Source organism: Stigmatopora nigra, chromosome 2, assembly GCF_051989575.1.
Source record: "Stigmatopora nigra isolate UIUO_SnigA chromosome 2, RoL_Snig_1.1, whole genome shotgun sequence".
Lineage (NCBI taxonomy): Eukaryota > Metazoa > Chordata > Actinopteri > Syngnathiformes > Syngnathidae > Stigmatopora > Stigmatopora nigra.
The window spans coordinates 18,690,749-18,704,430 of NC_135509.1; the positions used below are offsets into that span (position 1 = coordinate 18,690,749).

Genomic DNA, 13,682 nt, shown 5'->3' on the forward strand with positions numbered 1-13,682 from the left:
AAACTCCTACGGAATATAAATGTAAATCTTTCATTTGAGGAGTTTGATATGGAAAAGTTTTATGGAGAAAAACGTTTTCTCTGCATTTATTTGTGAACGTTGTTGCGTACTTTATCGACCAACTTTCACATTAAACATTTAATGACACTGTTTTTTCCTAAAGTTCATCAACGTCTCACAACCAACCAATCAAATGTTGAGTACGTTTGTTGACAATGTAGCCAGCCAACCAATGAAGACGAAAGAAATCTACCCCCGCGCCTATGCTTGCTCACACAGTCGCTTCCAGTCCAGTTTGACAGCTAGTAAACTTTCCCAGGTTCGGGCACTCAGGACCGATTTAGAACTGTATTATTCACCGATTTTTTTCTACTAACTTTTCCACTGGAGTTTTTTCTTTGATGATGGAATGAGACAGAATCATGGTGGTCAATTCGGTGCACTGGTTTCGCAAATGTCTTCGTTTACACGACAATCCAGCGTTACAGGAGGCCCTCAATGGAGCTAATTCGGTTCGGTGTGTTTATATACTGGACCCGTGGTTTGCTGGCGCCGCCAACGTGGGAATCAATCGATGGAGGTTTGATATTTTCAAGTTGTCTTTACAAACTAAAGCTGGTGTAAAGTGGAAAGATGGAATTGGAATGATTGGCTATGTGCTGGTATAAATATGCGACGTCTGGAGTTGAGGCTCTGGCCTCCCCCTTACGTCAGTCAGCTAATGCTATCTTAGAATAGAGTGCCAACTTTAGGTTTTTCCATGTTATGCTCGTCGACGCTGCATTGGACGCTTTAAGAACTCTTCATCAATTTATTTTCATGGAATTCATTCTCAAATCATGAAAATAATTATCCCTTCAGGGAATTGTAATCGTGTGTCGTACATGATAAATCGGCAGGTCTCACTCGATTTGTTTTGAGGCACTTCGCCTGGATAAAGTAATATTCGTGGGTTGGTCGGGTTGTGTTATTTAGAGGCACTTTTGCGGGCCGGCTTTACGTAAATAATTCACGTGCAGCTCGTGTTAAAATGTAGTTTTACTGATGTAATATTAGATTTATGTAATGGACTCCCAATGACGCGTTCGGCACCCGTTAGCCCGTGTTACCTAACCGAAAGTAAAGTGCAATATTTATGACTCCGCTTAAAATATAAATGCATACTTTGTAAAATTATATAAATTGCGCTTTCTTAACACACTAAGGACGGCAATCCTTTTCGTTTCTAATGACACGTAATTAAAAATGTTTTATTTTTGCATATTTTAACTGATCTCTCACAATAGTGACCTAAAAAACATTAACCATCTTTATTGTTATTATTGATTACTTAAGGGGGTTAACAATGAGACCTGATGTTTAAATATCTTGTGAAGGATGAAGGTTTAGATAAAATGTGATTTCCCACCTTTGCTGCCTGTCGGGTTGGCAATTTTAATGATATCACTAATGAATATTTTATGACAATGTGTTACATTGCTATAGCACCTTACATTACATGATTTGGGGAATGTGTCTTAGAGCTTCTAATACCTTTTTAATCACTTTTGTGCAAAAGGTTTCTACTAGAGGCGCTGAAGGACTTGGACTGCAGTCTGAAAAAACTTAACTCCAGATTGTTTGTCGTCAGAGGGCAGCCTGCAGAGGTGTTCCCAAGACTTTTTAAGGTGTGTTCTGAACTCATGTGCATAATATGCCATTCTTAGTCAAATATAGCGTGCTATACTGTTTTCCTTTTAATTGTTTTCATCACTGTAATACCTAGAGATCCAAGCTTAATTCACTCTGGGACTGAGCTCGTATGTCAATTTACTCATATCTGAAATTATTTTTTCCCCTTAAGAATGAACTAAATACAAAGCATAAAACATTTCTTTCCACTATTTGCTATTGTTTTTATGCTTTAAACATGAATTCATTAATTTACTTTCTGAACAGCTTAACCTCATAAGGGGCATGGAGGGTGGGGGGTTCTGCTTCCAATCCCGGCAAACTATGAGTAGCGGGGGACACCATGACTCGGTGGACAGCCTGTACAAAAGGCTCAAGGGGACGGACAACCTTTCACTCGCAAACTCATACTTCAATCATTTATTCATCTTCCATACCGCCCATCCTCGAACGGGTTGCTGGAGCATAATGCAACTGTCTTCGGTCGAAAGGCAGACTACACCATAGACTGGTCGCCAGCCAGTTGTAGGGAACACAGAGAGATAAACAACCAATCACACTGCCGCTGAGTGGGAATCGAACCCAGACTGCCCGCACTCAAGCCAGGCGGAAGAACCACTGACCATCGCGCTAACGAAGTGACTACCGGGCCGCCTTTATACACGTTTGATGAATGAAAAATGATGTCTCTTGACAGGAATGGAAAATGACAAGGCTAACCTTTGAGTATGACCCAGAGCCATATGGGAAGGAAAGGGACAGTGCCATCATCAAGATGGCCCAAGAACTTGGAGTGGAAACTATCGTCAGAAATTCCCATACCCTCTACAACTTGGACAGGTTGGTGACACATACAAGCATGCACGTTAAATGAGTACTTGGCGACAAAACAATAATGGTAATTATTGTCAAATAATATTTGTCAACAATAATATTTAGACTTTAAATCAAGTCAATTTAGATAACACATTTCACCACCCGAACACCACCTAGAACAGGAGCCCTAATGCTTGTTGCAGACCAATGTTCAGTAGACAAAGAAGGTGGTGAGGAAAAGATAATCATTTAGCATGGTTAGCGTACACAGAGCATGAGAGGTAAAGGACCATAATGTGGCCAAAATAAGCGATTATGAGATGAAGGACTACACTGAGTCCACCCAGTTAAAGATTGAGTGAAGTCTCCCTGTTGTGTACTTTATCTGTACTTAAGAATGCTCGAGAGAGATCACACGATTGACTGAACCTCGCCAGCGTCCCATATCATATCATACCAAGACATGGAAGGGATTTATTTGTTCTCACAATGTAAAGAGGAAGTTGTCTCATCTGTTTTGGACAACCTAACAACAACAACAACAAATTAAATCATATTTTACCCCTTTTTTAACGATAATGTCATTGTTTTCACATTTGAATGAGTTAGTCAGTACAGAATAAAGGGAATAACAATGGGTCCAAAGCAAGCAGGTGGAATGAAGAATTGTGCGAAGAAAAGGCGTATGATGACACTCGATATTACGCACGAAATAATTGAAAAATACTAGTGTTGTATGCGTGGCGGAGCTTGCTCGCCAATACGAGAGGGAGCACTCGATCAAGTTGGCAAGTGGTTATCCTTTTGTCAGGACCTTTGTGTGTTTCATTTTTGGATTATTTTGATTGGAAGACAAAAGCAAACAACCCTCTATAGGTTGCTTTTAAAAACTCCGACTGAAAGTGTGTGCAGGGCAAAAAGAGCCAAGAATGGTAAAAAAATGGAATTAAGTTTAGTGTAAGGTTAGATTAAATTAAATTTTGAGCGTGTCTGTATTGTAATCCAAGTTCATTTAAATTTGTTTATGTTACAAGTGAGTTGCTATGCAAAAAGTCTCTCTGTCCCTCTCCCTCCCCTCCGAAATAATTTTAGTAGTATTAAACATCATAATCATTAGTTATTTGTTACTCTGTTAATAGATGTCGAAATAGAACAAACTAAATAGTTTTTCCAGTCCAATATCCTGTGTTTTGGTGTTTTTTTTCCAGTGTGGGAACAAATTAATTAGTATTTAGTTAATTTCTATATTTTTGAGATCTATAAAACCCAACTAACAAGACAGAACTGTTTTTGTGTGTAATTTGGCTCCCATGTGGAGTACTAAGAAGATAAAAGCCTAAAGTACCTGTAAGAAGTCAATTTCATGGTACTACTATGTAGCGGGTCACACCACTCTCACCTTGCTGAGAACAGATTAAAGAGAGTGTTGAAAGGGAAGAAAATGGCCCTCATGCTATTTCTCTAACAATGATTGTTCTTCTACATGTAGAGTATACTCAGCATCTCATCTTATTTTCTGAATCACTTTATTCTCACTAGGTTTGCGGGGGTGACTTCAGGCCAAAGGCGGGGAACGCCCTGAATTGGTGGCCAGTCAATCACAGGGCACAAGGAGACAAGCAATCATTCATGGTCACACTCACACCTAGGGGCAATTTAGAATATCCAATCAGCCTACCATGCATGTCTTTGGAATGTGGGAAGAAACCAGAGTACCCGGAGAAAACCCACAATGGCCTGGGGAGAACAAGCAAAGTCCACAGAGGTGGACCGGCGTGGATTTTAAGTCCCCCACTGTGAGATGGACGCGCTAACCACTCAGCCGCCGAGCCGCCATACTCGGCATCATTACATAATGATTTAGAAAACAACGTGAATAGCACTAAGACTGAAGGGAGCTTATTGCGCGTGCATGCATGCGTGCGTTCGTTTGTGACTTCATGTGCATGTGTGACGAGTCGAGGGTGGTATTAGGTTGAGTGCTGGTGGATATGTGCTTACTGCACTCGCTCAGAGTAGTCACACCCCGATGAATAATAGGAACCCATGACTGTTGCAAATCCACTAGCCCTGGATGCAGTATTGGCAGATATACAGAGGTTGTGTAAGATACTAAATAAAAATACACAGCTTTGTCACTGGCTAAGAAAAAGTTGAAAAACAAATCACAGCTGTTTTTAAATTTATTTTAATTTAATGTTTTCTTTTATAGCAACCCCCAAGTTTGACATTTGGGGAAAAAATCAGACATCATTCTCTCATACATTGTACGTACCGCTTATTTCACTATTTTCACGGCACCGCTGTTGTAACATAACAAACAAATTTAAATGATCTTGGATTAGGATGCAGACACACTCAAAAATAAGTGTAATCTAACTTTACACTAAACTTAACTCTAATTTTGTATTAAAGTTTGATACCTTTCTTGTCCTGGGTTGGCTTTATTTGCCCCGCCTCCACCCTGACTTTCACTATCGAAGGGCTGTTTGCTTTTGTATTCCCTTCAAAATATTCCGAAAAATGATGCACACAAATGTCCTCATAATAGGATAACACACGACCACTTGCCAACGAGAAGTAATATACGTATTAGCGATCGCTCCGCCATTTGCACTGATTGACAGGAAAAAACCTGAAAAAAATGCAATGCTCCGCCCAGTGCTCGTAGATATCTGTTATAAACGAAAGAGATGTGGCAAAAAAACAAAAATCCTAAACAGCTTCATGTCATGGCCACCTGGCTTTCTCATATCTCGAAATTTGTGTCACATCTCAAAATTTGTCTCATATCTCGAGATAATTATTTGCTCAAAATTTTACTTGTATCTCAAATTTCTCGTATTTCAGGGTTCTCGTAGGTCGAGGTACCACTGTATAAACAAGGTTTTCATGTAACTGAATGGCAGATTTTGTTTTCATCGTATTTTTATTATATGCTTGCGAAGACCGCACGTCAGCTTTGAGTGCACTTCAGCTTTGACTGTAGGGCGTTTTACCTGTGACAAAGCTGCTAATGTGTTGAATTTTTTCACTTTTTCTTGCAGGATAATAGAAATGAACAACAACAGCCCTCCGCTGACCTTTAAGAGGTTTCAGACAATTGTGAGCAGACTCGAGTTGCCCAGGAGACCACTACCTCCCATCAACCAAAAGCAGATGGACAAATGTCACACTGAAATTTCAGACAATCATGAACAGCTTTACAGTATACCTTCACTGGAAGAATTAGGTAAACAAATTTTGGTTTCACATTAAAGTTTATCTTCATTTGTTCCATCGAGATTGTATGCATTAATAAAACAATTTATTCGGCGTCATCTGTGACGCTTATCCTCAAGGGTTGCAGTTGAGCCGTAATCTATACCAGCTAACTATGGGCAGGAGTTCTAGCACAACCGGAACCAATTGCAGGCCCATATTGACAAAGGAGCTTTCACATTCATTGTTTTTAGAGGGAATTCAGAGTGTCCAATCAGACTACCATGCATTTTTGGGGGGATTTGAAAGACAGCTTGGTAAAACATGCCAATGCCGCACAGCAAAGCAGCAGTGTCAAATTGAAGCCTCGATGTCACAACCCGAGGTGGACGTTCAAGCTGTTCACTGCTAACCGCTCAGAAACTGCCTAATTAGATTAGATTGGAATTTTATTTCATCTCGTATTCAGGAAATTTCTTGGTTGCAGTAGCAAGACAGACACAAGACATTGTAGACCTAGATAAGAAACTGGAGCTACCTACAGGAAATCCACTTGGTTGGGACCTTCTGCAGACTGGGACTGAGGTTATCACTACGTCCCTGAGTAGTCTGGAGGTTTCAAAGATAATCTTCCTTCCCTCCTAATATAGCACGATATAAATTAGTGACCAATATCATCACACTTTTGTCACTGATAATGGAAAATAAGATAATGGATTTTTTTCCCTGTAAATTATTTCTTGCTTAAGAGGTCTTTTTAAAACCTAATGTTGGCATCAACATCTTTAGGTTTCAGGACTGGAGGTCTACCTCCAGCTGTGTGGCATGGAGGAGAATCAGAAGCATTGGACAGACTAAACAAACATCTGGACAAAAAGGTACACACCATGAATGGATTTACACATCATATTGACTCCATGTTTTGTCTTGAATTTTTTCAATGTAGCAAGACACTATCAGAAATAATTTTCAAGTTTTTAACTTTTATGGTTTATGGCTGTTTAAAAAAAAAATGCATTTCTCTGTGTATAGGTGTGGGTGGCAAACCTAGAGCGTCCTCGGGGGAACATGTGCTCTCTGTATGCCAGTCCAACCGGGCTAAGTCCTTATTTGCGGTTTGGTTGCCTGTCCTGTAGGGTACTCTACTACAACCTCAGAGAGTTATACATGAAGGTAACCGATATTTAGTATATTCTGTTACCCTGAAATTATTGTCTCAAAACTCTACCTTGTGTTTTCCATTAGCTCCGAAAGCGTTGCAGTCCTCCTTTGTCCCTTTTTGGACACTTGTTATGGAGAGAGTTCTTCTACACGGCTGCAACCAACAATCCAAACTTTGACCGTATGGATGGAAACCCAATTTGTGTTCAGGTGGGCAGAGATCAAACCTAACTAAGAGCCCCCTGTTTATGTTAACTAACTAGCAGCTATAATCCTCTCCCAGAAGAAGATGCATGTACTAAATATTAGTGCAGTATAAGGGTCAAACAACTATAACGTAAATTTGTTTCCAGATTCCATGGGATCAAAATCCAGAAGCATTAGCCAAATGGGCTGAGGGCCGGACTGGATACCCTTGGATTGATGCAATCATGACTCAGCTCAGGAAGGAGGGCTGGATACATCACTTGGCTCGGCATGCTGTAGCTTGTTTCCTTACCAGAGGTGACCTGTGGATAAGCTGGGAGAGTGGTATGAAGGTAAGATACAGTGTGAAACTTCTGACAGAAAAATATTGCCAACCCTAACTTTTCCAAAGCTTTGAAATACAACAGATATCACAATGATTTAAAAATGGTAAAAAAAAAATTGGGGTATACAATATAAATGGACCTTCGAAGCAAATATTCAGATTCATGCTCAATCCACAGTAATACTTATCATAATAATACTTTGTGCCTTATCACCTGTAGTGACACTTATGTGTAGAGCAGATGCTTGCCAGCAACTTCATTGGGATCTTGTAATTACAATTATTGGGAGAGTGTTACAGAGTGAGAATATTTTCCTTCAGGTGTTTGAGGAACTTCTGCTGGATGCAGACTGGAGTGTAAATGCTGGGAGCTGGATGTGGCTGTCTTGTAGTGCCTTCTTCCAGCAGTTCTTCCACTGCTATTGTCCTGTTGGTTTTGGAAGAAGAACTGACCCTACAGGAGACTACATCAGGTAAGCTAAGTACAGTAAACATTTGCATTTTACATCATAAAATAAACTAGTATCTGTCCATGAGGGTTAATACAGAGGTTACTGTATGAATTGCAGGTCATCTAATGTCAGAAATAATGTTTCACAGTATACCTTCCCCCAAGAAATTACCAACAAAATTTCCTCAAGTATGATACTTATAAGAAAACATTTTTCCACTACACAATGTTGCCATTGCCTCTGGAATAAACTCATCCCTATTGAATTAAAGAATTGCTTTCTATTTTTGGGATAAGCTACTGCTACAGCAATTGTATAAAATTGGTTTAGAGAAATACTAAATATATGATGGGTTACTAAAATCAACACAGTAACTATGCATTATACATTTTGTAGGGGATATGTGACTATCACTGAGAAATTGTCAGATTCCAGTCATGTTATCCAATTCACAGGCATCAGCTGTATAGATTGTTTGTTACCATAATGCTGATACAAAGGAGCGGTATTAAGATCACTGTCACTGTCTTGTTTGGAGTCTTGGTTCTAAGGAATTATGTTAACTTAGTTTCAGGAACTTGATGTACTTGGTACCATTTTGTGGCATCTATGTATCTGGTTTGCCACCTATTGTTCAAGTTGTCCTTCTTAAAAAGATGAGACATGTCCAGAATATACATCGTAGGTCTACCTCAACTATGTACGAGCGATGAAATAAGAAAAAAAAAATAGAACTCACATTATGATTTGTATTTTTATGCACTATATCCACTGCTATACTGTACCACTTTAGTCATTTATCCATGTTCTTTTAAATTTAAGATTTGTAATCACTCACATATTTTTTTCATAAAACTACTCGGTCATCACTTAAGTGTAAATCTATGTTGTCGTAAAAGACTGATCTTCTTTGTAGGCGTTACATTCCCATTTTAAAGGACTACCCAAATCGCTACATCTACGAGCCATGGAATGCTCCGGAGTCTGTGCAGAAGGCAGCAAACTGTATTTTGGGAGTAGATTATCCAAAACCAATGCTCAACCATGCAGAGAGCAGTCGGCTCAACATTGAAAGGATGAAACAAGTTTACCAGCAACTTTCACATTACAGAGGACTCAGTAAGTCTGTTTTAATTTATGTATGTTTTGAAATTGTCCCGCAGTTTCTCTCCCAAGTTGTCGCTACAACCTCTTTGGAGGGGCCAACACAGGCTGGAGTTTTCTCTGTATTTTAAGGCTAGTTCCAGTCACCGTTTTTGCTTTGAAGGAGGATTATTTAAGACTGGTGGCTAAAAGATGGTACTGTAGCTAGGCTCAAAATACTGAAGCGCACAGCATTGCTTCAACATGGATTGCCACAGACAAGATCATGCTTTCTTATCATACCAACATAGCATCTTAAAAGCAGAGGCTAAAAAAGTACATATTAAAGTTAGCAATGATCATGTGAACAATAGCGCATCGGAAAGCAACCAACAGCCTACAGTCGTACCTCCACTTACAAAATTAATTGGCTCCAGAACTTCTTTCGAAACTTGACGTAAATGTCCCTACGCCCACCAATTCATGGCCCTTTGTCTCCCCTCCGAAATCATTTTAGTAGTATTAAACATAATCACTAGTTATTTGTTACTCTGTTAATACGCATTAGGCTCGTATCTCAAGGTACCACTGTATTATAATTGCATCATGTTTACATTTTGTGTGTTTCAGGTCTACTTGCGTCAGTACCAACAATTCAGGAGGAGGCAGAGCCACTGATGACCGATGAGTCACAGGACAGCAGTGGGCCTGGTGAGAGGACACACAACATATTTCCCATTTTTACTCAGATTGACAGCAATGACATGAAAAAATGTTTTGTTAATAAAAATGTTCATGTTTTTTTTTCTATCCAAGATTCCCCTTCCATCGTTAATGAAGAAGTCACTGGCTGCTCTACAGCCCCTGATTCATCCACAGTCTGCACATCTTCCAACCCTCTTTTACACCGAGAACTGGATGGGGATACAATGAGTTGCTTAACCCACACACCAACCATCTCTTTAGATTCACACACGCATGCTCCTGTAGCCATAACATCAACATGTGAAGACCAGTCACCAGGTGTAGCTTCTATTCCTTCACTGGTCTCAACACCAGCCCAAAACCCCTCATCAATGTCAAAGATGTGCGCGCCATCCACAATGTGTCCCACAGCCCAAACCCAGATATCTTGTTTGGGCCCAAGAAGAAAAAGCTTTACCCGCAAGGTGCGCCGTGGCCAAAGGCAACGAGGGCGACACAGCTGCAATGTAGTACCCAGAGAGGGAGATAGGAGAGGGGATGAGGAAGAGATTGAGCCAGTAGGTGGGAATGAAAAGATGGATGAAGGTATAGAGATGGAGGAAGAGAGAATGGACGAGGAATCGAGTACAGGAAATACACAGTAAAACCATTTGTTTTTACAAGCTTGTCAAAATCTTATAGAGATGCTGCTCTAAGTAGTATTTTTATGTTGTCGCTTGAACACATCACTTCATCTGCCAATATCTCAGAGTGGCTCAAATGGTCCAAAATATCAGAATTTCCCCAATTTTCATTGCTTGTCTTAAGGGAGAATTAACATCTGATAGTGTTACTGGTAAACTGGACAAATAACCTGCAACAGAGCGTTTCTGGTTATGAACGAAGTATGCATTCACAGACGACAATTTTAGAGGTACAACTGCACAATCTTAATAGATTCCGAAAGAAGGGTGATGCTCCAAATCCTCCTTTTTTAATTCATTAGCTGCCATTTACTGTACTATACGTCAAATCCATTTTGACTGAGGAAAGAATTAGCCATCCCAGTCAAAATGGATTTCACGTCCATCTCCTTCAATGAAACTGAAATGAATGAACATTCACACTTGGTCAGTTTAACTAAACTGGATGTCCATCACTGTCAATGACAGGTAATTAGTTTGATTTGGCACCTTTAAGAAATGTTTGTTTTGATTGACGCCATTTAACTCAAGATTGGTACTCACTGTAAGTTCCATATTTGACAAAAAGTGAGCTACATATGTAATTAGTCCTATTTCCTTACAGACTAATCTCAAACCCTTTACCAATTATTTGATCGCTTAAGATAGTCTTTTAATATTTACCTTTATCCATTTTTAATCTTGTCAATTAAAAAAGTGAATTTGGGCCGAGCTTTAGAAGTAGTACCTCTACTCACAAATTCCTTTAGGTTACGATTGTTTTTATATGCAAATGAGTGACTCAAGATACGAAAAAGATCCAAGTTACGAAATCCCCCAAAAACGTATATGTATTTCATTTTTAATTCCCCTATTAAGCGATTAAAAACTACAAATGCAACCTAGCACATATTTTCACACACACAAACACGTGCGCACACACGGCACGTAAAAGTCTCAAATGTACTACAAAGTGGACGGCTTTCGGCCCTGGTAGAACAAGACTTTGCCGCCATCTGGCGGACAAACGTATCATATATATAACGGCCGTGGAGGGTGATATATCCGTGCCGCAGGGCACATTTTCACATGCTTTATTTATTTTAAGACATTAATAAATCATTTCCTTATAATTTTCTCTCATTTTTGTGTTTCCTCACATCTTTCATGCAAAATTGGAACACCTTGACCAATTTTTAAGGGTTTAGTTGGTAGTTGTGTGAGGACTGTGGAACGAATTAGAGAATTTACATATAAAGTACGCCTACGTATGAACTTAAGTTACCAAAAAGACTTGGAACCAATTTTGGTAGTAGAGGTATGACTACATTCATCAATGGATTTTGTGGAGTGCTTTCCTGTTTTAGATTCTGCACGTGCCTGTTCAAGCAAAGTTTGGGGCTAAACCATACCTTGATCTAGTCCCCAGTCAGTTGCAGGGCACATAGATTGACAATCATTCAGAACTGCATCAATGTTGCTGTGCTCATGCAAATTTTACCATTATACCAGCGTAAATGGCAGTTACATTAAAATGGTATTTTGGCATTGATTTGAAAAATACATTGGTCATCTCAAGCATTTTTACTAAAACAATTCATATATTCTCTCGATAGATTGTGCAGATGCGTCTTATTAATTGTCTGGTCAGTGTGTGTATAGAAGCGAGTAAAGGTTGTGAAAGCATTTTGCATGAATATCTCTAATAAGGGGAGTCTGCTGCAAATAAGTTTGAATTGCCATTGCAAATGTTGTTATCCTTTGTACTGCTTCTACAAACAACTCAGTTGATACCAAACACCTCATTATCACCGGAATTGTCTGTGAAATTGTGCCCAAAGGGATGACAATCGTTTAACTGACAAGTAGTGTATTTTTTCCACAATTATATTTTATACTGAAAAGTCTTCAGGCTGGCAAACTTAATGTGTTCTCTAGCCTGGCAAAAAGTCACATTTGAGGCATGGTATAGAAGGCTGAGTCCAAATTAAATATATTAAACTTCACATTACATTTTAGTTCTTTCAATGTACAGTTGAGTGGCACGCATTTATATCATGTATGAATATACAGGCTATGTTTGACAATGGTTTTCTGGCTGGTGTCACTTGAAATATATTTCAAAACTAAACTAGGACTTTTCCACTGCATGATGCAAAATATTTTTCCCTTCAAATTATACAGTTAATTTAAGTTCAAATCTTAAATCAGTAATCTACAATCTATTTTGAGTAAAACGTTTAAATTTAGCACTTGCACGTAATTGCATTACAATACTATTCCTAATCTTTTTCACGTCCTAACTTTTTAGGGGTTGAAGTAGGTATCTAAAGTGACATCAGTCCGAGCACGTGTCAAACATCCCGTAGAAGAAGTCCCAGAATAATGAAGTGCTATCCAGTTTTGATATCTGCCATACATTCTTTTCCTTGGCAATTGATAATGCTGCTTGTGTTTAATGAATGTAGAGAAAAGCCATTGGTGTTCTCCCCTAAATATTGTATTCATCAGAGTTTGTACATAAAATATTTAATCCTATACACTGCCTCTTTTGTCTTAATTTTTATTCACAGCAATATGTGCATTGTTATTGTGTTGCCTTGTCTATTTTTATAGCCTGCTTATTAACAAAAAGGTATTTAACTGTAGTAATTTGTGCACAGTGTTATTACTTTTATCAACCAGTAAAAATGTTTGCATCTTAATATCCATAACTGTTAAATGTAGTCTAACTGGAAAAAAACATGTTAAAAATAAGACCCCAGATGACATAGCTCCAAGGATGACTGGGACACGAAAACTCTGTTACTACAATAAGGTGATGAGTTAGTTTGTATTTATTTATATTTTTAAGTTGAATATGTTCTAAGCAGCGGTGTGCCATCAGGGCCCTCAAGGCCTTCTCTGCTGGGCTAAGAAATATCTGAATCACAGACTGATATGAATTATATTTTGCCCATGAATACTTGTTAAATGATTACAAATTGTCTGTTAGCTTCCTTTCAATGTTTTGCCCCCTGGTAGCACTGCTTCCAGATGTGTGCTTTCATATTGAAGCATTTAACCAATCACATTTCAGCCAGTATTTGTTGGCAGGGTCAGAAATCTGCCTCAAGGCCTTTACAATCAGTTCTGCAGGCTTTGCTGCATTAAACAAGCGTCAATAAGACTGTTGCTTTAACCAATCAAAATTAGATTTGGTGACACCAAGGCCTTCTCGCAGGCATATGGATACGTCATTCTCTTCTCGCAGGCGTATAGATACATCATTGTCTTTTCACAGGCGTAGGTTACGTCATTGCGTTCACCAACTATAATTGGTTAGTGATAGAGTAGACGAACCAGAGCTACCAAACTATCTGGAGCGAGCTGCGCAAGCAAATATATTGTTGTGTTGAT

General features: G+C 39.0%; 1 protein-coding gene across 1 annotated transcript; it reads left to right on the forward strand.

The window, feature by feature from the left end:
• The first annotated feature begins 252 nt into the window (after nt 1–252).
• cry2 (cryptochrome circadian regulator 2) lies at nt 253–12,821 on the forward strand. Its single transcript, XM_077740373.1, has 12 exons — nt 253–580; nt 1,559–1,667; nt 2,369–2,511; nt 5,535–5,719; nt 6,478–6,566; nt 6,721–6,861; nt 6,934–7,059; nt 7,203–7,388; nt 7,703–7,854; nt 8,750–8,952; nt 9,547–9,627; nt 9,733–12,821. Exons 1-12 carry the CDS (start codon nt 423–425, stop codon nt 10,263–10,265), a joined length of 2,106 nt encoding a protein of 701 aa, XP_077596499.1. The 5' UTR covers nt 253–422; the 3' UTR covers nt 10,266–12,821.
• The last annotated feature ends 861 nt before the right edge of the window (nt 12,822–13,682 follow it).

Excerpts from the sequence above, each read along its gene's own strand:
- cry2 (XM_077740373.1), top strand. The coding sequence starts at position 423 with ATGGTGGTCAATTCGGTGCACTGGTTTCGCAAATGTCTTCGTTTACAC. Across the intron at positions 2,512-5,534 it reads ACCCTCTACAACTTGGACAG|GATAATAGAAATGAACAACA; the intron begins GTTGGTGACACA and ends TTTTTCTTGCAG. Across the intron at positions 9,628-9,732 it reads ACAGGACAGCAGTGGGCCTG|ATTCCCCTTCCATCGTTAAT; the intron begins GTGAGAGGACAC and ends TTTCTATCCAAG.